General features: G+C 36.7%; 1 protein-coding gene across 2 annotated transcripts in view; it reads left to right on the top strand.

The window, feature by feature from the left end:
- Positions 1-23,671, top strand: part of LSAMP (limbic system associated membrane protein) — a 1,158,269-nt gene that overhangs the window by 384,636 nt on the left and 749,962 nt on the right. The window contains exon 2 of one of the 2 annotated variants that reach the window (XM_081074507.1): positions 20,716-20,772. The exons of the other annotated variant lie outside the window; for it this stretch is intronic. Within the exon in view, the coding sequence (XP_080930633.1) occupies positions 20,716-20,772 (57 nt within the window). The remainder of the gene's footprint in view (positions 1-20,715; positions 20,773-23,671) is intronic. 2 annotated transcript variants of the gene reach the window in all.

Here is a 23,671-nt window from a genome sequence, read left to right as displayed (position 1 = left end):
GTGGAGTCTGAGCACTGGTATTTTAAAATACCTTCTTATGATTCTTGTCCATAGTCAGAACTGAGTACACTCATAGAATTCCTATCTCAAGTGACCCAAGGTTGAATATCACTCTCTCTACCTCCAATTTTACAGTATTAGCCTTAGAGAAGACACAATAATACCTTAGAAGATAATGAATGCCTTAAACTGAACTTGGAAACTGTGTAATTCAACCTATCCTAAAAATTCATAACCACACTGCTTCCCCCAAGACTTTGTTACCTTCTTTTTATACATGTAATCAATATTCTTACTTAAGTTGTTCTTATGCTGCATTTCCTTTGTTTTATAAGAACTCCTATAGTTCCCAGCTATTTTAAATCTTGTCATAGCAGTAAATCCTACTTTTCATTCTTTTGGATAACTATGCAGCCCTCTAGAAAGAAAGAGCATACTAATTGACAAGACAAATTAGTTTCAAAAAGTCTCTTCAGTCTGGAGCTTCTGAAGACTATGAAAAAAGACAAATACATATGAGTTTGTCCACTGATTTTAGAATTAGGGGACACAGCCAGTCCAGCTTTGCCATGTGCTAGTGACAGCCACGTCTTTGCAGTCCGGTACTTTACCAAGCAAGGCCCTCCTCGTTTGATCTTCACTGTAACTCTGGAAAGTTGGATGGAGTGGGGATTATTATACCCATTTTATTGATAAGAAAACTGAACCTTAAAGCTACTTAATGGCTTTTCAAGTATAACTTTACTGCACTGATATCTGCAGCACAATGCTTCTATAAATGAGATATTTTTTTTTCCTTTATATTCATATTGGCATTTGCTTGTATGTAGAAAACCTATTGGTTTTTATGTATTAACTTTGCACACAGACTCCTGTCAATTTTCTCTTAGTGGTCTAATGCTTTTTCAGTTTTTTTCCTCTGGTTTTGCCGATACATAAACATAGTATCTCTAAATAATGACAATGTTGCTTTCAGTTTACTATTGGTACACACCTTATTTCTTTAACTTGTCTGGAAAAATGTCAAATATTTGTGATACTGAATATTCTTTTCTTGGTCTTAACTTTATAGGCAATACATGAACATATTTCATGCCTAAACATGATACTGGCTTTTAGTTTGAGAAAGAGAAATCTCCATGTGTATGTATGTATTATATATGAGCTTATAAGATATATGCATGTATAAAATGTAGTTATTAACAAAATCCAACATTACAACTCAACAACTAAAAGAAAAACAACCCAATTAAAAAATGGGCAATGGATGTGAATAGACATTTCTTCAAAGAAGATATACAAATGGTCAATAAGCACATTAAAAGGTCCACAATGTTATTTGTCATTGGGGAAATGCAATTGAAACTACAATGAGATACTACTTTGTACATACTAGGTTGGCTGTAATTTTTTTTAATGGAAAATGAAATGTCGGTGAAGATATGCAGAAATTGGAACCCTCATACATTGCTGAAGGGAATGTAAAATGGTGCAGACACTGTGGAAAAGAGTTTGGTAGTTCCTAAAAAAGATATTAAATATAGAATTACCATATGCCCCAGCAATTCCATTCCTAGGTGTATACCTAAACCTAAAGATGTTATAGACTGAATTATCCACACACACCCCGCCCCAACATACATGTGTTCAAGTTTTAACCCCAATGTGACTACATTTGGAGATAGAGACTTTAAAGAGGTAATTAAGATTAAATGAGTTTACCTTGTTTCCCCGAAAATAAGACCTAGCCGGACAGTCAGCTCTAATGAGTCTTTTGGAGCAAAAATTAATATAAGACCGGGTATTATATTATATCATATTATATTATATTATATACCCGATCTTATATTACAGTAAAATAAGAGCAGGTCTTACATTAAATTTTTCTCCAAAAGATGTATTAGCGCTCATTGTCCGTCTAGGTCTTATTTTCAGGGAAACATGGTATAAGGGATGCCCTAATCCAATAAGTCTGCTGTCATTTTAAGAAGAGGAAGATACCAGAGGCATATGCCCACAGAGAAAAGGCCACGTGAGGACACAGTGATAAGGCAGCCATCTGCAAAGCAAGGACAGAGACCTCGGGAAAAACCAACCTTGCAGTCACCTTGATTGTGGTTTTCCAGCTGCCAGAACTGTGAGAAAATAAATTTATCTCATTTATCCCATCCAATCTATGGTATTTTTGTTATGACAGTCTTAGCAGAATAATACAGATGTTTAAACAAAAACTTCTACATGATTTTTATAGCAACAGTACTTACAATAACCAAAAGGTAGAAATAACACAAATGTCCACCAGCTGGTAAATGGCCAAACAAAATGTGGTATCTACATAGAGTGGGGTATTAGTCAGTCATAAAAAGGAATGAAATACTGATACATACTACAACTTGGATGAACCCCCAAAACAGTATGCTATGTGAAAGAAGTCAGACACAAAGGGTCACATATTGTATGACTCAATTTACATACAAAACCCAGAACAGGCAAACGCATAGAGACAGAATGCAGCTTAGTGGTTACCAGAGGCAAGTAGAGGAAAATGAGGGATGACCTTTTAGTGAGGATACGGTTTCGTTTGGGGTGATGAAAATATTTTTGAACTAGATAAAGTGATAGTTCATTACAACACATTGTTAATGTACTAAATGTCATTGAATTGTATAGTTTAAAATGATGAATTATATGTTCTGTGAATTTTACCTCAATAAAAAGATAAAAGGAATTGACAGGTAGCACGTGTGATCCCAACTGATAAAAAAAAGTTATCTATTTATTTTATGCAGGTTTTTCTCCTAATGAGAAAGGCATGCATGTTTTATATACATGTTTCACATTTTCCAATATAGTTTTATACTTGACCTCTTAATACGGTGAACAGGATAAATGGATTTGCTCATTTGAAACATACTTGAAATCCTATGAACCCCTGTTCATGTTCTGCTACATCCTATCAGGTAATATTCTATTTAGTATTTTGCATCTGTACCCATAAAAATTATCTGTGGTTTCTGTCTTTTTTAGCACTGTTTTGACACATTTTAATAATGGTTTGCTATCTTTGTAAGAACTTGAAAGCTCTCTTCTCATTTATGCTCAGAAGTAAATAGCTCCCCTCAAGTGGCAAAGACAAGAAGTGTTTTTCTGTTTTGCTTTTTTTTGGGGGGGAGGGGTAGAGGTGGGGATTGTTTGCTTGTTTGTTTGTTTGTTTGTTTGCTTGTTTTGGCAATGGTGAAGGAAAGCGGTTCATGAGAAAGGGAGGGAGACATTTTTTGACAACTTTTTCAATTTTCTTTACTGTAGCAAACAGCTTGTTAGGTTCTCCATCTCTTGTGGGGGTCATTTTTTTTTTTTAATTTAACGTACTATTCAATGAATGTTATTTATTTATTTGTTTAATTTATTTTTCATTTTTTTAATTTACATTAGGAGGTCAAATTAATCTATAACAGAAGATGCCGCTTTGATTTTAAAGGAGCAGAATGATTAGGTGAGAAACTCTCGGAAGCTGAAGGAAGAAAGGGGAGCTTTGCAGCAGTTACTAAATAAGAAAATTAAAGGCTTATGATAACTGCTATTGATTGAAAGGTCTTATGGGTTTCTAGACTCAATTCCAATGTGTGGGGGCCCTCCCACACAATACCAATCAATTCTCACACACCAGCAGGATGCCTGCAAATTCGACTCAATTCTTACACTATCTACCAAGAGATAATGTCAGATTCCGCAGGTTGAGGACTCAGTCCTACAAGATTCCCCCCAACCCTCTTCAGAGGCCAGTGGAAAGCCAGGCTGTTACTTATGCTTCTGAGTAACCCACTACAAACTGGGGGTTCCAATGACCCCCTTCAACTTAGAATGCCAGTTGCAAGTCTACATTGTTATTTGTACTTCTCAGCACCTGGCTATAAATTAGAGGTTACTACGACCACTTTCTCTAGCTAGATTCATTTATTTGAGTGGCTCACAGAACTCAAGAGAAACATTTTACTGCTAGATCACCAGTTTATTATAAAAATATATATAATTCAGGAAGAGCCAAATGGAAGAGATGCATAAGGCAAGTTGTAGGAAAAGGGCTCGGTGCTTTCATGCCTTCTCTAGGCATGCCTCCCTCCACATCTCCAAGTGTTCACCAACCTGAAAGCTCTCCAGATCCTGTCCTCTCAAAGAATTTTAATTGAACATAACTTTGTAACCAACTAGAAATAGATAAACAGAATTTTACCAGCATTCCAGAAGCCTTTTGGCACCCATTCCAGTTGCTATTCTACTTCCAGGAGAAACGTTTATTGTTATTGTTATTATCATGTATTAGTTCTGCCTATTTTTGTACTTCAGATAAATGGAATTATACACTAAATACTCTTTGTATTTATATACTAAATTATACACTAAATGCTCTTTGTATTCCTGGATTCTTTCTGTTGATATGATAGCTGTGAGATTCATTCATATTACTGTGTTGTTTATTCTTACTGCTTTATAGTATTGCATTCTGTGAATTTGTGAAAATACCACAGTATGTTTATCTGTGTTTTTTTTTCTCTGTGGATAAACATTTTGGGTAGTTTCAGTAAGAAGCTTTTGTGAATATTTCTATTCTTCACATTCTAGTATTAGTCTTTCTTTAAACTATGAATTTACTTGTGTTGAATATATACCTAGAAGCAGAATTGCTGAGTTGTAGAATGTGTTTTTACATGTATAGTAGATCCCGCCAAACAGTTTTCCAAATGGCTATACAAATTTATATTTCTGCCAACAGTGTCTGAGACTTCCAATGGCTCTAATTTCTTACTAATCCTTGGTAATTTCTCTTTTTAATTTTAGTCATGCTGTTATGTGGATATTTGCTATGCATTGTGGTTTAATTTTTATTTTTGGAATCACTAATGAAATTAAACACCTTTTAATGTTTATTGGCCATTTAGATAGCTTTTTTCTTGAAGTTTTATTTAATCATTTGACCAAGTATTCTATTGTATTTTCCTTTTCTTATTGAATTTAGAAATTCTGCTACCTTGTCTTCCAAATTGATAATTAAATCTACTTCGTCAAATATGCCATTGATTCTCTCTTCATTTCAGTTATTGTATTCTTCATTTCTGGGTGATTCCTTTTCTATGTTTGTTTTTTTTTAATCTCCATTTTTGTTTCCTGTTTATTAAAGTTCTCACTCAGTTTATTGAGCATCCTTATAACCAGTGTTTTGAACTTTGCAACTGGTAGATTGCTTGTCTCCATTTTGTTTAGTTCTTTTTCTTGAGTTTTGTCCTGTTCTTTCATTTGGGACATACTTCTTTGTCTCCTCATTTTGGCCACCTCCCTGTGTTTGTTTATCTTGGTGTGTATTAGGTAGAGATGCTATGTCTCCCGGTCTTCGTAGATGTAGTAGGTGTCCTGTGTAGTCTGCCTTGTCACCTGATCTGGGTGCTGCAGGTGTGTCCCTTGTGTGGGTTGTGTGTGCCCTACTGTAGTTGGGTCTTGGTTGCTGTTGGCATGCCCCTCAGGTTGTGAGGACTGGCTGTGACTACAGTGGAGGAGCTATTGTGCAGGGTCTGACCCCACAGAGCAGGATCGCTTTAGTGAGGCTCTAGTGCCTCCTGAGTCTGCCCTTTGGGTGTCATTTGTAGAGGTGGTTGGGTGCTGTTCTGGTGGGGTCTGAAGTGAGCCACCAGATATGTTGGTTCTGGGGCTTTGGGAGGGGCTCTGGTGCAGACCAAGTTCAGCTGCTGACTTTGCTCTGCCCAGGGCCAACTGGTATGAGCTACAAAGTGATCTGCAGATGGTTGCCCCTTGTGCTAGGCTTGGAGGTACCTAGGTGAGGCTAAACTGTGAACTGAAACTGGCTGCCACTAGTGCCAGGCTTGGGACTGCTTAGCAAAAGGTATGGGGCACACTGAGGCCAGATCCTGCTTATTTGGAGTTTGTGAATCTTAGAGAGATTTTAGGAAAGTCTGTCACATGAGCCAAGAGAGGCCCATCTCAGTGAATAGTAGAGCAGGGCAAACAGTGTTATCCAGGTAATGGAGACTCAGATATGGTGCCCTCCTGTGTCTGCAGGGGGAGGGCTCAGGAAAGAAACAGTGGTTTCTGCCAGCCCTTCTGTCTGGGAGAAAGCTGCCCCTCCAGTCCTCGCTCAGGAGCCAGACAATTCAGTTCTTTCCCATATGTCCCTCATGCATTATGTGCTGCTGCCCCAGCACTGGAGCTCAGAGTATCTGAGTCTGTCAGCAAGTAACTACGGGCATGGACCCTTTAAGAGAAATGCCTCGGTCTCTAGCAGCCCTCCATCTCACTTAGCTGCAATCCTCGCTGGTTTTCAGAGCCAGAAGTTACAGGGTTATGTCTTCCTGGCTGGGGAAACCCCAGTCTGCGGAACCTGATGTGGGGCTAGGATCCCTCATTCCTCAGGGGGTATTGCCACAGCTAAGATATCCCTCCTGATTTTTGACTGCCACATGTGGGTATGGGACCAACCCGTTCCTTCTTACTAATCTTGATGCGGGTTCTTCTGTATGTCTTTATTTATAGGACCTCTGTTTAGCTCGACTTTAGATTGTTCTGTAGTTTAGTTGTAGTTTTGATTTGGTCATGGGAGAAGGCGAGCATAGTGTGTACCTATTCCATCAAACACATACTACATGCTTAACATATAAAACTATGAATATGTCATAAGTTTTAGTGTATTAATTTTTATTTGGTTTTCATCTGTAGTTAATACATCCCTTTTGTTCCCATTGATGGTATTTTGTTGCTCTAATTTTTTGAGTTGAATAATTAATCCATATATTTTTTTAACTTAATAATTTAATTATACAAAACTTTCAAGCACAGCTTTCTTCATATGATTTGGATAGTATACATAATGTTGACATAATTATTATTTTATGAAGTAACTATTTGTTTAAAAATAGTGGAGTGGGCAGAATAATTTAGAAAACAGAAAAACTCATTTCAGGTAAGTCGTTTTAGAACAGTTTTCTCATCATTGCAGATATATCTTCAATATTCTATTTTCATTTCCTTTATATATGTACTCAAAAGTGGGATTATTGGGTTATATGGTAGGTTAGTTTTAATTCTTTTGAGGAACCTCCCCCCCCCATACTCTTTTCCGCAGTGGCTATACCAATGTACATTTACACTAACAGTGCAGTAAGGTTCCCTTTTCTACACATCCTCACCAACACTTGTTATGTCTTGGCTTTTTGATGATAGCAGTGTGAGATAATATATCATTTTGGTTTTGATTTGCATTTCCCTAATGATTAGTGTAATTGAGCATCTTTTCATGTACCTATTGGCCATTTGTATGTCTTCGTTGAATAAACCTCATCATTTTGAGTGCTACACTAATATTTACATGCTGAGAGGAGAAGAATGTTCCAAGCAAAAAGAGAGAGACTACATGGTGTTTTTAAAGGTACAGAATACATTGATTATTGCTTGAGCATATGGTTAGTAAGAAGGAAACTGGAGATGGGGCTGGACAGTTAAGCAGGACAGGTGTGTGTGAGTTGGAGGAGGAGAGGATTGGACTACATTTGAAAAACAGTGTAGAACCATTGAAGACTTCTAAAGGGGAATGCCATGTAAAATGGTGTGTTTTTGAAATACTGCTCTGGCTGCAAAGTAGAAAATAGATTTGAGGAAAGTAACACCAGTGATAAGGAGGTAAGTTAGGAGGGTATTTTAGTGCTCTGAGAGAAATATGATGTCTCCTTGAATGACAGTGGTGACAGTAACAATGGAAAAGAGTAGAAAGATTTGAGAGATTGAGGTTCTAGATTCCATGATTCGCTTATTGATTTGATTGAGGATGTGCCAGTGAGTGGAGTCAAAGATAACAACTAAATATCAGACGTGCAATTACAGGAATGGTGATAAGTAGAAGCAAATTTGTTCAGGGAGAGAATTTTAGCTTTGACATGATGTTTTTCCGAAGTGCCTGTGTGTAAGCACTTAATTAGGCAGTTGAATATTCATGCCTGGAGCTCAGGAGACATTTGGGGGGAGAGAGAGAGAGAGAGAGAGAGAGAGAGAGAGAGAGAGAGAGAGAGAGAGAGAGAGAGAGAGAGAGAGAGAGAGAGATATCTGCATATATATATATATATATGCAAAGTTGTCAAATATATATATACATATATATGTATATATATATTTGACATATATATATATTTGACATATATATATATATATATATATATATATATATATATATATATATATTTGACAATTGATGCCATGGGACTAGAAACAACTGTCCTGTGACATTTCCAAAGTTGAGAAAAACAGAAGAACCAGGACCAAGCTCTGAGAAACACTATTAAAGGGTAAGCAGAGGAGGCAGAGCATGCACAGATTAAGAAAGAGCAGCCAGGAAACTTGATGCCATGGAAGCCAGGAACTAGGGATTCAATCTAAGACATGGAGCCAGATAAAAAATGTCAAGTAACATTGGATTTGGTAGAGAAATCCAAGGATATTGAAAAATCTTCTTTTTCTTTTATGTTTTCCATTGAGACAAAATGCACTGACAGTGTCTTCTCCAATCACCCCCAGCCTTTTTTTTATACTTTCTCCTGTTTTCCTTGTTCATTTGTTATTATTGCTAATTCTGCCAGTGGGTGATAGCTTCATCCAAGAAAGCACATCCCAAGGTCTTTGTGGTCTTAAGATTGTCTCAGAAGAGAGAATCAAGTCTTTATTGTGCATCTTAAATGTTTCTGAAAGATCTAATCCTCACAGCAGTGCATCTGTGGGCAAAGACACCTTTATCTTAATAATATTGGTCAACTCACATAGCATTACTTTGATAAGTTATTATGTGAAAAAATGTATCAGGTTCCTACTCTGTCTTACCAAAGATGCCTTTCTCCCAAGGAGTGATGAAGGAAAGAAAAATGGAAACAAAGAGAAAAGAAAATTCTGTCTTATCACTCTGAACATATATGGAGAAACTGTAGAAGAAATGGACATTGTAGTTGGAAGTGCTCATTTTGCTTACTGGTTATTCATAGGTGGTGGAACTCACAGGTGTTATCACACTCTTATCTCTTCCCATTAAATTCTGAGGCACCAACTTGAAATTCTGCTTTTAAATGAATATTGTCTGTTTTATTTTGAATTTAAAGAAATTATTATTATTATTATTATTATTATTATTATTATTATTATTATTCACTTTGGAAGTTTCAGCTCCCAAAAGGCAAATTGAAGCCATTGCTATGTAATTTTCTAACTTCTAGTTTAATTCTATAGGCACTCTGGTTTAACAGTTTACACAATGATGATTTTAACTAAAGAACTGGGACTGTTGATATTATTCTATCATTTCACATCTATGCACTACCACCTCCTTAGATTTTCCTTTTTGCTTCATCTAACCTTACATTCCTTAGTCATTCTAATAGTCTGTGTATATGCAGGAGGTGGGGGTGAATGGTATTACAACTTTTTGCTTTTCTTGGTCCTGATTATTTCTCATTTTATTTTTCTACTTTACTTCCATGTTTTTCTTCCTACTATTCAGTTGAGAGAGAAGGGGTGGGGGAAGCTTTTTAATATATTTAAAAAAATAATAAAACCTTTGAAATGATACCATCTCTGTCATTTCACACTCACTTTTAAAATTATAAACTAAAATAAAAATTGGCATATTGATAAAAGCTTCCAAGACTGCTGCCTGCTGCTTCTTGGTGATTAGGTGTGTGAAGGTAGCCTTTGTCAGTTCAGATTAAAAATATGCAAATGGTGTTATTTAAACCAAAACGACAGTAGAAGAGGGAGGGGTATATTTATTCCCCTTTTCTTCCCTACCCTTCTTTTTTGTGTGGCTATCTTGTGAACAGTTTAAAACTCCAGTGAAGATTTGAACATTAAGGAAAAGTTCATATACCACTGCACATCAGTTCTCTCTCCACTTTGGAAAGAAAACACTGCTGACCTGGCTCTATATTCTAAATTGTTCCTTTTTTATTCAGATGATGGCTTCGGCTTGTGACTTTCCTGCGTGGACAGGAATCTGAGATATTTTTAGCACTTGTGATGGGCCAACCTTTATGCTGAGCTTTTAAATATAACTTTTCATTTACTCTATACAATAATCCTCTAAAGCAGGCATCATTATCCTCATTTTCACAGTGAAGAAACTGCAACATGGTGATATAACGCATCCAACATTAACATATCCCAGATCACTCAGTAGAAAAGTGAGAGAGGAAGGATTGGGTCTGTTTGACTTTAAATTATGTACTATTGTCACCACACAAGAAAAGAGATAGATATGCCCAGGGTAAAAACTAACGAATGGCCAGTGTCCCGGTGCATGAGCCTGTGTCTCAGTACAGTTGAAGACTTAAAAAAGGTTGTCATGTCTATTTTAATGATTCCCAGTCAACAACCTGTATGTTACCCTGAAGAAGACACACAAATATTATACAGAGACTGGAGGAAGCACAGAAATGACATCTCACTGGCTGGCATGCATAGACATTCGGTGGCCACTCTGTACAATCTGAGTCTGAGCTTTGAAAGTCCATCAGCTACTCTGACATGTTTATAATCACAAGCAATTTGATATGTCACCCAATAAACCGATGCAATTTTGGGGGTTCAGAATGAGCTAATGCAAGATGTGCCTCAATGGTATGCATATTACTTTGAGCTAAAGACAAATTTAGCTTCAGGCTCAAGAGAAACTTCTGCACCTCCTTTACCTAGGAGAACTTGACCATAGTAAGAGATTATCAGAGATAACTTATTTTGACGTATCTAAAAGGCAGGGCAAACTTTCATTTACTAAACATCTGCTATTCTTATCACATCCTCTTCTTATGAACCTCTTAAGCGCCCAAGGTGTATTACCTCATCCCTAGCTCAGAATGTCATGTATACTCATGTTCCCTTTCTATACCTCTCCTGCATGAAGGGTTTCTGACTCTCATGTATGCAGGTTTCCCATACATATGCATTATTAAATTTGATTATTTTCTCTTGCCAATCTGTCTTATGTATATTTGACTATTAGACCAGCCAGAAGAACCTTGGCGGTAAAGGAAAGTTTGTTCCTCCCCCACACAATCTTATGTATACAGGTTATATTATGTATACAGGCCAGGAATTAGGGTCTTCTGGTGTAAACAAGAATCTAAGAACTGTAACTTCACAGATGCTGTGAATGTTTTCAAAGTTAATGGGTAAAGTTTACAAACATATATATAGTTCACCACAGACCTTGGCTAGACGTGATGTGTGAATATGTCTGCCTGTATTTATACGTGTGTTTCTCTGCTCAAAAAGATGATGAATAAAGAATTGGCATGAGTAAAAATTTTCAAACAATAGTTTTACTTATTGAGTGAAAGCCATCCAGACTACTCAAATTCTAAATTCCCATTTTTTTAGGATGCATTAAGCTTTAAAGTGACTAACTGGGATTCCAAGAACAGTCTACCTTTCATGATGCAAGTAATTTTCCTGTGAAGCACTGAAGGCACTTTGAATTCCTTCTGGATCTAGAAACAGGCATGAGGATTCATATTCTCACTAGGAAAACCAATACTAACTGACCTAGGATTGAATTTTCACAAGGTCTTGATATCACTTAAAGTTCAAATATTTCATTAAAATGTTAGAGAAAGGAGAAAGAAAGAGTGTGGTGTAGCGAAAGATCTGGTGTTTGCTCCTTTGGGCAAATGGCTAAATGACTACAACACAGATACTTCTGATGATATTTAAAGAGCCACATTCCTATTCATACTTCGTGGCCTCATTATTCAGTAGCTTCTAATGAAACTATCTTTTTGTGATTTCTTTTCTCGCAAAGTCCTATCCTTCAAATAGAGAGAGGTAGCAGTCTGTCTCTGTAGTTTAAAAGAAAATAGTTGAGTAGAATTGGACATCTGTGTCTTTCATTTCAGCCATGAGGAAGAGAGAAAACAAGGAAGAGACAGGAGATATGGATAGCTGGTGCTTTACCTATTGTGAAGACCATGGGAACCCCAGCAGCCTCCATGAGACACAGCACACCTCTTTATTCTTTTATCAAAGAGAATTCATCACATTGAAAGTCTAAACTCCTTTCGTGAGAGAGAGACCTGATGGTGCTTTTCTGTCTCTCATCACTCATTACTGTTTGATATAGGAGACTTTTGAGAGGAAAGTAGCATGAGACCAGGAACCTAATACCGTGTCCACCCCTCCCCCACTTCCTCTTTCCCTTTCTTTACCCAACTGCCATGGGGAGAATGAGAATAAGTCTTGTGAATTTGGAATATGATTCAGCAAGTTTTATATGAGAGAAAATGGAAATAGTCATCAGGTATGGAGGATAGCTTCATGTTACAGGCCTTAAATTGTCTGTGAGATACAAATGATATGCTGTATTGGACAAGTTTGACCCAGAATCTACCTAAGGTATTTCTAATGCTTATACTAACAACAAGTAATCTTTTTTGAGGACTCTATGGGCAACAAGGTTACAAGGCTGCCATTGTACTCTTTTTCCATATAATTCACTTAAGGTCAGAAATGCCGTCAGACTTATCAGTAGTCATGCTTGTAACCCAAACCTCTTAGGATTTACCAATCTTATATCATTCATGTCTCCCTTTCAGTCTATATGCTACAAGTTAAATGAAAGAATGCCCCCACCTATCATTTTGGTATTGGTGAACTCTGACCTTTCACAAGAAAATACTGCTTATTCAGATGATAACTGGTGTACTGCAGTTCAAAACTCTGGCACTAAACACACAGAGTTAGTGTCAGACTTCACAAGTTTAAGGCTATGGTCCCCAAAAGGACAGTTCTTACTTCAAATGACACCTACACATTGGGAGTTTCCAGGACCCTCACATTGACTGGCTACAAATTGAGGGGTTCCTATGACCCCCTTAGATTCAATAATTTGACGTATACCACACAGAACGCAGGAAAGTGCTATGCTTATATTTAGAGTTTATTATGAGATATAAATCAGGAGTAGCCAAATAAAGAGACACATAGGGCAAGGTTTGGGAGGCTCTAAAATACTGAGCTATTTAAATGCCCTTAGAAAACTATCTTTATCATATGTATAGTAAATGGCTGATTTGAAATTAAGCACATAAGTAATTCAACATGGGGTTGGGCTTTCTTTCTCCCTTTCTCTTTTCCTGTTTAATAACCAGAAACCCCATTACCTCATCAAAATGCAGAGATGGCTTCTTAAAGGTAAGCAATTTGAGAGAAGTACCGTAGCACTATTGAAGCATATTTAATGAATGTTTTTTTGAAAAAGAGTAGCCCAACTTTCAATTGAAAAAAGTTAAATTTTTGAATGACCCTTGAGAGTTTCTGCCATTTGTCATAAGAATGCTTATTCAAACCAGCAATTCCTATATACAATCTTACATAATGGTTTGATTTTCAAGAGGATATAGAGAAAGAAAATGGCTTGCACTTGATGGTGCACTGTTCAGAGCCATTTCATCTTTTCCTTCATTCTTCTAGGGAGAACAACCAACACTTCCCATTTGCTGAGAATCCATCAATCTAGTTCAAAAGCCTAGATGAAAATGGTACTTTGCTTGCCCTTTCTGGACTTACCTCTCCTATTCTAAATGAGAAAAAAAAAAATATTGCTCTTTGTGCTGATTCAATCGCAGAAGACACTGATGAGCCAGACTTGTTTCCTTTTACAAACACACGTGGCCATATTTACACATTAGCAGGATTATGAAGTTCCTAGTGATTATGTGCGCTTGAAGGTAATTGTGGCTTATATTCAAGGCCAATTTCGGCTTGATTTCAATTGTTTCTACTTGCCTGACCTCATTCAGATGCCAAGCCTTCTTCTTGTTTCTCTTCATGACCAATTAATTTTCCTTTTCCTTCTGCTTTCCATCATCCCAGATATTTAAAGTATACTGAGAGATTTTTAACTTTTAATATTATTAAAAGATTAAAATTGTCACTCTTATCCTACATAATACTACTACTAATCTTTTTCATAAACATCACTAATTATGCCATTCCTTCCCAAAAATCTTTTATGATCTCCTGTTACCTTTCATTAACTTTAAAATGAAGTGCAAATTTAGCCTGACATTCAAGGTCTTTTATAACAAAAATGACCTCTTATACTATTCCTTCCATGTACATTTGATCTGCTTCCCAACTGGCCTATAAAGTGTTTCTTGGATTCCCCTATCAACATTTTGCAAATTGCTTTTATGATTTTTACTGTCTAAAATAACTTCTCCTCAATAGAAAAATTCCATCATCTTTCAAGATCCAGCTCTAATGCCATGTCTGCCAGAAAGCTTCATTCTGTCCCTCTGGGCTTCTTTTCCTTTTTCTATGGGCAATACACTTTTATTGATGAACCACTATATGTTAGACACAGCATTAGGCCCTGAAAATACAAGGGTGAATAATTTAGCATTAGGAATTTTGTGCCTTCAGGATTTTTAAGGCCAGGAAATAGTGAATGAGAAGCACAACAGTGTGCAAAGGGTGCTGTGATGGAAAACCAGAAGGTTCTATGGCAACACACAGAGAGGGAACTTAGCCCAGTGTTGAGCAATGAACGGATTCTAAGCAAAAGTGACACCTATGCCAAGGCTGGAATAAGAATTCAGCATCATGTCAAGATAATGAATAAGGAAGAGGGAAGAAGGTTCCATACAGATGGAAAACATGTGGCAAAGCCCAAAGGTGGGAAAAGGCACAGAATATTTGAGGAGTACAGAGAATTTCCAGATAATCTTAGAACAAATCAAAGAAGTGATGAAAGCTGACACTGGAAGGAAAGTAAGGGCTTATAATAGTTGTTATTGAATTATAATAGGAAAGTTTATCCAGTAAGAAACTGGATTTACAGAATAAGAAAGGAGGGAGATATAGTTTGAAAATTTAGATTTGAGAATCTTCAGTACACTGATGGTAACTCAAGAACAGAGTATGATATCATATAAGATGAGTATGCAGAAGTTAGAACCTAAAACAAAACCCTGAAGAATAATAATATTTAAGGAATGGTCAAGGAATCTAAGCAGAAGAAGCCAGAAAAAGTGGGCGGAAAAGTGGGCGGAAAGCTAGAAGAGTGATAGCACATCAGCCAGCAAGAAATAAAATTCAACTCTGATCAATAGAGTTGAATGCTCCTAAGCAGCTATGCAAGATGAAGAATGAGATATGCTCATTGAATTTAGCCAAAAGGAAATCACTGAGAGCTCTGGCAAAGACATCTTTAATGGACTCATGGCGGCAGAGCAAGACTGCCTTGGGTTAAAATGTGAGTGGGAGATAAAATGGTGACACAGCAAGTGAGAACAATTACAAGAAAATGGTGCCTATGAAGGAGTAAAAAGGAGAACATTGATAGCTAAAGATAAATAGGGTTTGGAGAAAGGAGGTTTTAAATGATGAAAGAGGTACTACATTTACATAGTACAGAGAAAGATCCTGTAGAAAGATCAAAGTTAAAAATATAGAAGAGAGAGAAAACTCTTGTTAAGTAAGTCCCTGAGAATAAAGTATGGCACAGCAAAGCATTAGCGTTAGACAGTAGGTTAATTATTTCTAGCAATAGGAAAGAGAAAGTTAGGTGTAGAGTCCCAGAATGTAATGTACAGGTTTGGGGAGAGGGAGTTGGGGGAACTTCCTCCATGACTTATACTCTCCCCAAATTTCCATAATATTTTACGGTGACCCTTTTAGCACTTGTCACGTTGTCTCATAGGTCTTTGGTTTACTTGTTCTATCTCAATGAGATTATAGATCAGTGCTGTCCAATAAAAATATAATGTGAGTCACATATGTAACTTACGTTTTTCTAGTAGCTACACTAAGAAATGTTTAAAAAGTGAAAATTAATTTTAATAACATGTTTCATTTAACCCAATGTATCCAAATATTATAATTCAACATACAATCTCCATAAACATTAATTACATGTATTCACATTCTACTTTTTGTACCAAATGTTTAAAACCTGATGTATATTTAGCATCATATTAAACCTTAATACAGAACAAGCACATTTCAAGTAGCCACCTTTGGCTCATGACCACTGTATTGGACAGTACAGATATCCATGCTAAGTACCACGAGAGTAGATACTATTACTTCCCTCCACTTCAAATCTCTTTTGCTCACTCAATGGTTGTTTAATTGAAACTACATAAAATGAAAACCTATATCAGTCATAGGACATTTAAGAATTTCATAAAGAATATTTAATTGATCCAATAAATGAAAATCAGCAGTGCCTATATAGTTTTTGTCAGATGTGCTGCTGGAAAAGTCATGTGTTTCTCCCAAAGGCCTTTGGGAAACTAAGCTTATCTTCATAAAGGAAAATGATGATGTGTTAGTTTGAGCACCATAGATGGGATTAGGAAGCACTGTGACCACTTCAGGCACGGTTGCTGGCCCTCTGCCTTTCCAGAAGAGATTCTGATTCAATTAGTATAGATTAATACAGAATTCATCTCTTTTAGTATTAGAGCAGTTTGTCTTTTTTACATTAAATCCTACCATCTCCCTGACAGATGCATGGTCTGGATTAGTGAAGGGACTGAGAATTTCAGGCTCCTCACGATTGGCTAATCACAAGCAAATAAGCATCAAAGAGTTTCTCTCCTCTACAAATAGTCTTTGTGCAGATGGAAGTCTACTTGTTCTTAGAGGGAGAGCCCTTGGTGGTGCCAAAAGTGCTACACGAATAAACAAGTCACAGAATTATAGAATGTTAGCGTTGGAAGGAACCTTAAAGAGCATCTTGTTCACACTTCTACACCCTCCTCCCCCAAGTTCTTATTTTACAAGTGAGGAAGGAGTTATAATGCTGCATTTCTTCAGACACTAGAAGCAGAACTGAGCCCTTGCCTTAATATTTTCCCTAGAAACACATTTACTTTAAAAGTGTGGTCCGACCAAACTGAAGGCATGCTATACCCTATAGAATAACCCTTGGACATAAAGCCTACATAGTGCAACTGATGAAAAACCTCTCTGCACAGATTCTCTTCCTCTAAATAGTTAAGTTTTATGTATTCCTGAAGCATCGAATGTGTCCCTTTAAAAGGATTCTCCCATTTATTTTAAATTTCCTAAAATAAAAAAGATCCCCGCTATGTATGGACTTCTTTGTCAGCTCCCTCCACTGTACTCCCAGCTGTGGCTACTGAAGAGCTCCCAGCAGATTGCTCAGCTTCGCCTAATTCCTGAATCATTAAGATTCAGGCCTGGTGGTATATTAGAAACTAATTCTCTACCAGCAGGAATAAGAAAATTAGTCTGTAGCCTATGCCAGGTGTCCCTTTTCTCCCAAGGACTGCATCAGCACCAAGCGGAGCTTTCTTTCACTAATCAGCCCCCACTTCTCTATTCCATTCCACTGAGCTGCCTGTCCTTCTGGGCCCCTTCAAACAAACCCCAAGCCCAAGCCCAGTTGTCCAGGGCTCTGAGTATCCTTCTAGCTCCTGCAGGTCACTTCCTCCAGGGCCTACATTTTATTTCTAGCATCGTTCGTCACTGGCTGCTGCCCTGCTTAAAACCCACTGGAGATCCCTGACAGCACTGCTCATCTACCACTGCCAGTTATCAAGCAAATCTCTCCTTAGGCCTTCCTCGTTTCTCTTCCTTTAAGTCGGAACTTTTGGAAACCTGGTCCAAACCTAGAGCATTTCCTGTGTTCCTCTGGATCTAATCATTTGGACTTCAGACTCTCTTCCCTAGGAGTAAGCATATCTACTTTAGGATTATTCTTCCCATCCTAGATACAATTGTTTCCAGACAGCTTCCTCTCCCCACTCCTCTGCTGTAAGTCACAATATGGTTCAGGCTGAACTTATATAGAGTATCAGATTCTGCCCAGTTTTCAGAAACAGAATAATATATACTTGTTTGTGTTGTAGTATCTCGTTTCAGTGGGCACCAGGAGTTTCTGTAGTGTCTTTGATGGCTGCCTTACCAAGAAAAATTAATTATCTATCTAATTTCAAATATCTAATTTAAAAGACACTATCAAAACTGTGGCTATGGTGTAGGGTCTAATAAAGATGTGAAAAGAGATTCTAATGCTATGAGTTCTGTTTATTGCCAAAAAACAGATACTCGGGTTGGTTGAATAAGAATGGAAACACATGTCATATCGTACTATCCACTGTTTTCTTATTTTGCTCTTTTGCTTTCACTTTTTTGTTTGTTTGTTTCTTTTTTGCTTTTGAGATGCTAAAAAGAAACCCACTGTACAGTCAGGATAGAATTTTTAGTTGTGGAAATCTCTATTATCAGGACTGTGCACGTTAGAAATCACCCTGGCTCCATTTACTAGCCTATGGAGACTTCATCATATATTAGGCTGCAGAAAAAAAAATGTGTTTATATACCATCTTGAAAATTGTCAGACAATATATCACTTGAAAGCTGTCATATAAAATAAAACATTAAGAAAAATATTTATGGGGTTTTGTGCTGTCCTAGCATTATAACTCCAATAAATCATTCAGCAGCATGTACCCCTCTTTCTTTTCTGCCTTTGTAAAAGTTGTGCAGCCTAATAGTTGGTTAGCACTTGGAAAGTCACAAGCCTGACAGAATCCTGAGTTGGAGATTGGTTATTCCACTGTCATTCTGTGGGATGTTGCTCCCTCGCCTGTGAGCACCAAACGATACTTTGCACACTCTTTGCATGAAATTAAAACTACTTTGTTAAAGGAACTTGGCTGCACAATAATATACATATTTTTTAAAATCCAATTCCCAAATAGCACTAGAAAACTGCTTATTAAAAAGATATTAACCAGTAGCAGGCATCCTGACAATGTATTGGCACTGAGCAGTTAGAGATATCGCACTGGCAGTTTGGATTTAAGAAGTGCTGTTAAGTAAGTAAAGAGTTTATCTTGTAGCAGCTGTGAAGCTCCCCTGCTCTTTCTGGTACTTTCTAGGTCTGTCCTGGTTCCTCTGTCAGGCTTCAGGATGCCCTCAGTGAGTGGTAAGAAGTCTAAGCAAAAGTCAGCAACTTTTATTCTGAGAGGCACAACATTCAAAGGGAAAACGAAATAGTGAATACTATTTCCGGGTGCAATTTCTAATATTCCACCCACGTGGGCAACATAATTGACTTAGCATTCAAAAGCACCTCTTTTTATATTTTAATTTTTGCTTTGGATATACTGTGAGGTCGCTGCTGGTTACTCAGTCGGCTAGAGATGCTGATGCATTCACAACATAGAAGGAAAAGAAAAGGAAATGGACTTGGGTTTTGAGTACCATCAATATTTCAGTCCAGAGATTTCACAGTGGGGATGCCTGGCCGACAGAACAGGCTGATAGATGTATGGGGCAGCTACAAATTCAGGAGGGGAGCGTGCTACCGAGGTCCTCATCTTCATTTGGATTTTGTCTCTGTACATGGAGCTTTGAAAAAGAGAAAATGACAAGTACCTCTAGGCTTTTATTTTCTTATTCTTCCTTGTGTAGTTGTTCATTTATATAGAAATGAGAATGGATGTCCTTCTCTTGTTTGAAAATCTCATATCTTTTCACCAATGTTGTTAAAATAGCAGGTACAAAATTCAAAAATGCCACCACAAGACTAAAATAAAGAGATTAGCACCATATATAAAAGATAGCTAAATGTGACACAAATATTCATTCCTTATATTTTACTCTATTGCTTAAGAAAGGTACATAAATAGTATTTTTCTGTGATGTTGTGGATGAACATTGTGGTTTGCATTGAGGACATATTATAACTAATCTATAATGCAGAGTAGTGAGCATTATTCTTTTGCCATGACTCTACATGAAAATCATGTATATGTTTCTAATTGCTGATTACTGTGCTTACTTCCACAATTAAAACACAGTTTTTGGATTTCCAAATTTTCCCTAATTAAAAGTTGTTCTTTAAAAAACAGTACCTTGTATTTGAAACCAACTTCCTTAGGTCAAATTGTAAATGTAGATCAGTGACTATTAGTATTAAGTTTATCAATATTCACCTTAAATGAGTTGGCACAATAAAATTGGCATATACATTGTAAACCTTTTCAAATAATATACATTTGCATGCATTTGCTTAACTTAGGGCATTCCAACCCTGGAGATCTGTGATCACAGAGAAATTCTTTGAATTTTCTGAGTTCGCGTGTTTGCAAAATAAAGATCTGATAAGACAAGTACTGTTAGTGCCAACTTATCATAGAAAATTGTGTATAGAACCTTGTTCAATTACTGTGTCATAGTATTATCCTTGCGGACTCTGTGAGCTTTTTGAAGGCAAAGACTGTGGCTGTATTTTCCTTGAACCTAATGTAGTGATTGGTATATAGGAGACACTTAATAAGGATTATTGAATTAACGAATGAAAGCTCCTTGACTTTGGAGTCACACAGACCTAACATCAAAAACAGCTTATGCTGCGTATGATCTACGACCTTGAGCAAGTTACTCAAATCTATTGTGCTTCGGTTTTAACATCTTTAAGAAAAAAGAAAAAAATAAGGGGAAAAAAGAACTACTTCTTAGGGTAATTTTGAACTTTAAATAATTAATAACTAAAAATAATAAAAGAGCTGGAACATTTTTAGGACTCAAAACATGTAACTTCTTTCTCTCCTCCTCACCCTCTACATTGATATGATAGGAATTGTAATTCAAGTCTACGTGAGAGAAACTTGCTAACACATGGCTCTCCAATCTTTCCAGCAGTCTTTCTTTCCTTTGATGTAAAGATATCAAGAGAATTTGCCTGGAATCAGAAAAGTAAGTAAGCAGAGGAGGGAACTTCCTCCCTCCTCTGGAGGAAGGAGAGCAAAGAAAAGAGGAAAAATGTAGACTTGGCCTTTGGAGATTTGATGGATTGTGGGAGTTGCTTGCTTTAATGGCATTGGGAAGCACCGTGGATGTCAGGCAAAGCTATGGAGCAGATGATATTTGTCTTTGCACTACTTTGCTTCTTTACAGTTGAATCATTGCTTAACTGAAGTATGATTAACATAATCTTATATTAATTTCATTATGAAAACATAATGTTTTCGTAATGGTAGATACTACTAAATGATGACCCCCCCCCACCCCGTTAAGTCCAGTGAACGTTCATCACCATACATAGTCACAAAGTTGGTTTTTTGTCTGTTTTCTTCGCAGTTGAATCTTGATGGTGTTTTGTGGGAGCTGTTTAGGGCCTAGCGGTTTGGGCTTTTGAGGAGCTAAAAATTCTAAACAGTGTGCTCTTTCTCGTTCAAAATGAAAATAGTTTTATTCACTTTTTTCTGGTCATCAAAGCAATCCATAACACATATTATACAAGCATGGATTAGGTACAGAAAAATAAAAAATAAAATAATCTCACATAAGACCCTTATGTAGAGACATCAACTCTGAACGTTTTGAAATATATATAGTTTTAATATTTATTTTTTTGTTAACATAGAAGGAAACTGTGTTATACGATATAACATATTTTACTTTCTCCTTTTTCAATGAATATATTATGGAGAAATTTCCATATCAACAAAGATAGACCTGTATAATAACTTTTATGGCTGCATAGATCCTATTGTATGTTAATATTACTTTTTGATCCCTTATTAATGAACATTTTGATTATATCAAGTTTTACATTCTTGTAAACAACATGCATGGACCTTTTATAAAATACAACTTTAATAGTAACCTGATTATACCATGATGTATATACGTTTGGATTATATTTTTAGTTGAATTGTTGGGTCAAAGAAAGTACATATTTAGAATTATGATTTATTTTGTCAGACTGCCTATTGTTTGAGCAATTTTTCCTTTCCACTAGGAGAATGCTTAATGCGTCCAGGAGCTGACATACATACATGGTAACAATTAAACTCCCTTTAGTGTTTGTCAAATGATTCACATTATTGAATCATTTGGCCCTTATCCTGTGAAGTAGGCAGGGCAGCTATGATATAAAGTTGAGTAAACTGAGTCAAGCTAGTACAAGTACTTCCTTGATGGTCCAGTGAGTGCTGCTTCCAATTTCCCTTTCATTATCATCACTTTGTGAAGGTAAGATGATGGTTAGTATATTAATAGTGCACATCTACTATTTAAAACTCTGATATCTGCTAACAGAAAATAGCAGTTGGCAACTAGCCTTTCATTTGCATATCATTTGCATCTAGTTCATTGGATGTCATTGTGTACAGAAATCCTTAGTCTTTATTAGATAAAACAACAAAAAACAACAAATAAAAAAAATCTATAGGGGAAAAAGTAAGACTCAAACTTCTAAATCCATTGCTTTTGAGATACTTCATTATTGAGAAAGAGGAGCTAGACCATGAGATGGCACTTTGTCTCTGAGGGCCAACTTCCCCATGGATTTCCTTACTAATAATGCTGCCATTTCCAAAACGCCCATGAGATTTGATTTCTCTGATAATACCCTGACCATAGCCTGAACAAAAACTCTTCACTTAATACCTATACCTTACCTGAGACAAATCTGGAATATTCAAGCAGCACACTATTAAAGGAAAATCAACAGAGGACACATGTCTTGTTTTTGTGCTATTTTAGACACTTGAGAATCTAATGTAAATCACGGATTATCTTACTGATTAAAGTACACATGCACAATAAAAAGTTTTCTATATTAAATAATAAAATTCATGGATTTTTCAGTGTTCATACATGGGCCACAAATTATAATTGTAGAATCTCTGCTGCAAATAATCTGATCTGAAAACCTGTATCTTACTTTCTCGGGTTAATGCTGATTTCTTAAAAAAAAAAATTGTTCTTTCTTGAGTCTTTCTTTTTCTTAGGAGTTTGGACCCAACACTCCGTTCCTGTACACCTAGACTGTTTAAAATATAAATCGAGAGAGGCCAACGCATATTATTAACTAAACTCAGACCCCTTCCCCAACAGTTGGCAGTTTCTTCCCTGGCCTCACCTATCAATCAATGCCCTAGTTCTACACAAACATTGGAAGAAGATCCATGTTTCTATATAATAGAATACAACACGCACACCAAAAAAAAATTAAAACAAAACAAAAAGAGATAAACTCACACAGAGCTTAGGTGAGGAAGACCTTCCATCCCTATTGTTTTCTGTTTCCCTCAACCTCTCTGTAATGTTTGATGTTGCTTCCTTTTTATTTGCTGAAAGACAATTTAAAATTCTGTATTATTTTGTGTTCTAAGGGATTCTGTAACTTGAAAAATTCTCTCTCTCCGTATCTTAAATAGTTGCTAGGAGACATTCGCGAAACAATTATAAATCAATAAACCTGTGGTCTTCTGTTCCCTAGAAGTAGAGAGATCGCATGTCCTTCTGCATCAGACAATATACTTGAGAGAGCTGAGCGAACTGCTCACAGACGAGATCTCCTAGCCCTTAGCAGAGGAGGAGAGAGAACAGAAGAACAAAGATGATTTTCTGAAGAAGGAGCTTCTGAAATGAGATAGAAAACTGGGATTTGATGCAGAATTTAGGATGAGGGTTGGTATTTAAAAAATAGCTTTCTGCAACACCATGGGAAAGTTACCCCAGTGTGGCTTTCAATTTAGGGCTTCTTAACACAGTGTTTTGAAGTCCAAATGATGGTTCTGGGAAGAAAGGAATACATGCCCCTAGCTCTTCTGGTGATTTCGTAGAGCAGCTTTCCTCAATTTCC

The sequence above is a fragment of the Rhinolophus hipposideros genome (genome assembly GCF_964194185.1).
Source record: "Rhinolophus hipposideros genome assembly, chromosome: 2".
NCBI lineage: Eukaryota > Metazoa > Chordata > Mammalia > Chiroptera > Rhinolophidae > Rhinolophus > Rhinolophus hipposideros.
The sequence above is the reverse complement of the archived record's forward strand: the minus strand, read 5'-3'. Positions and strand labels throughout refer to the sequence as shown.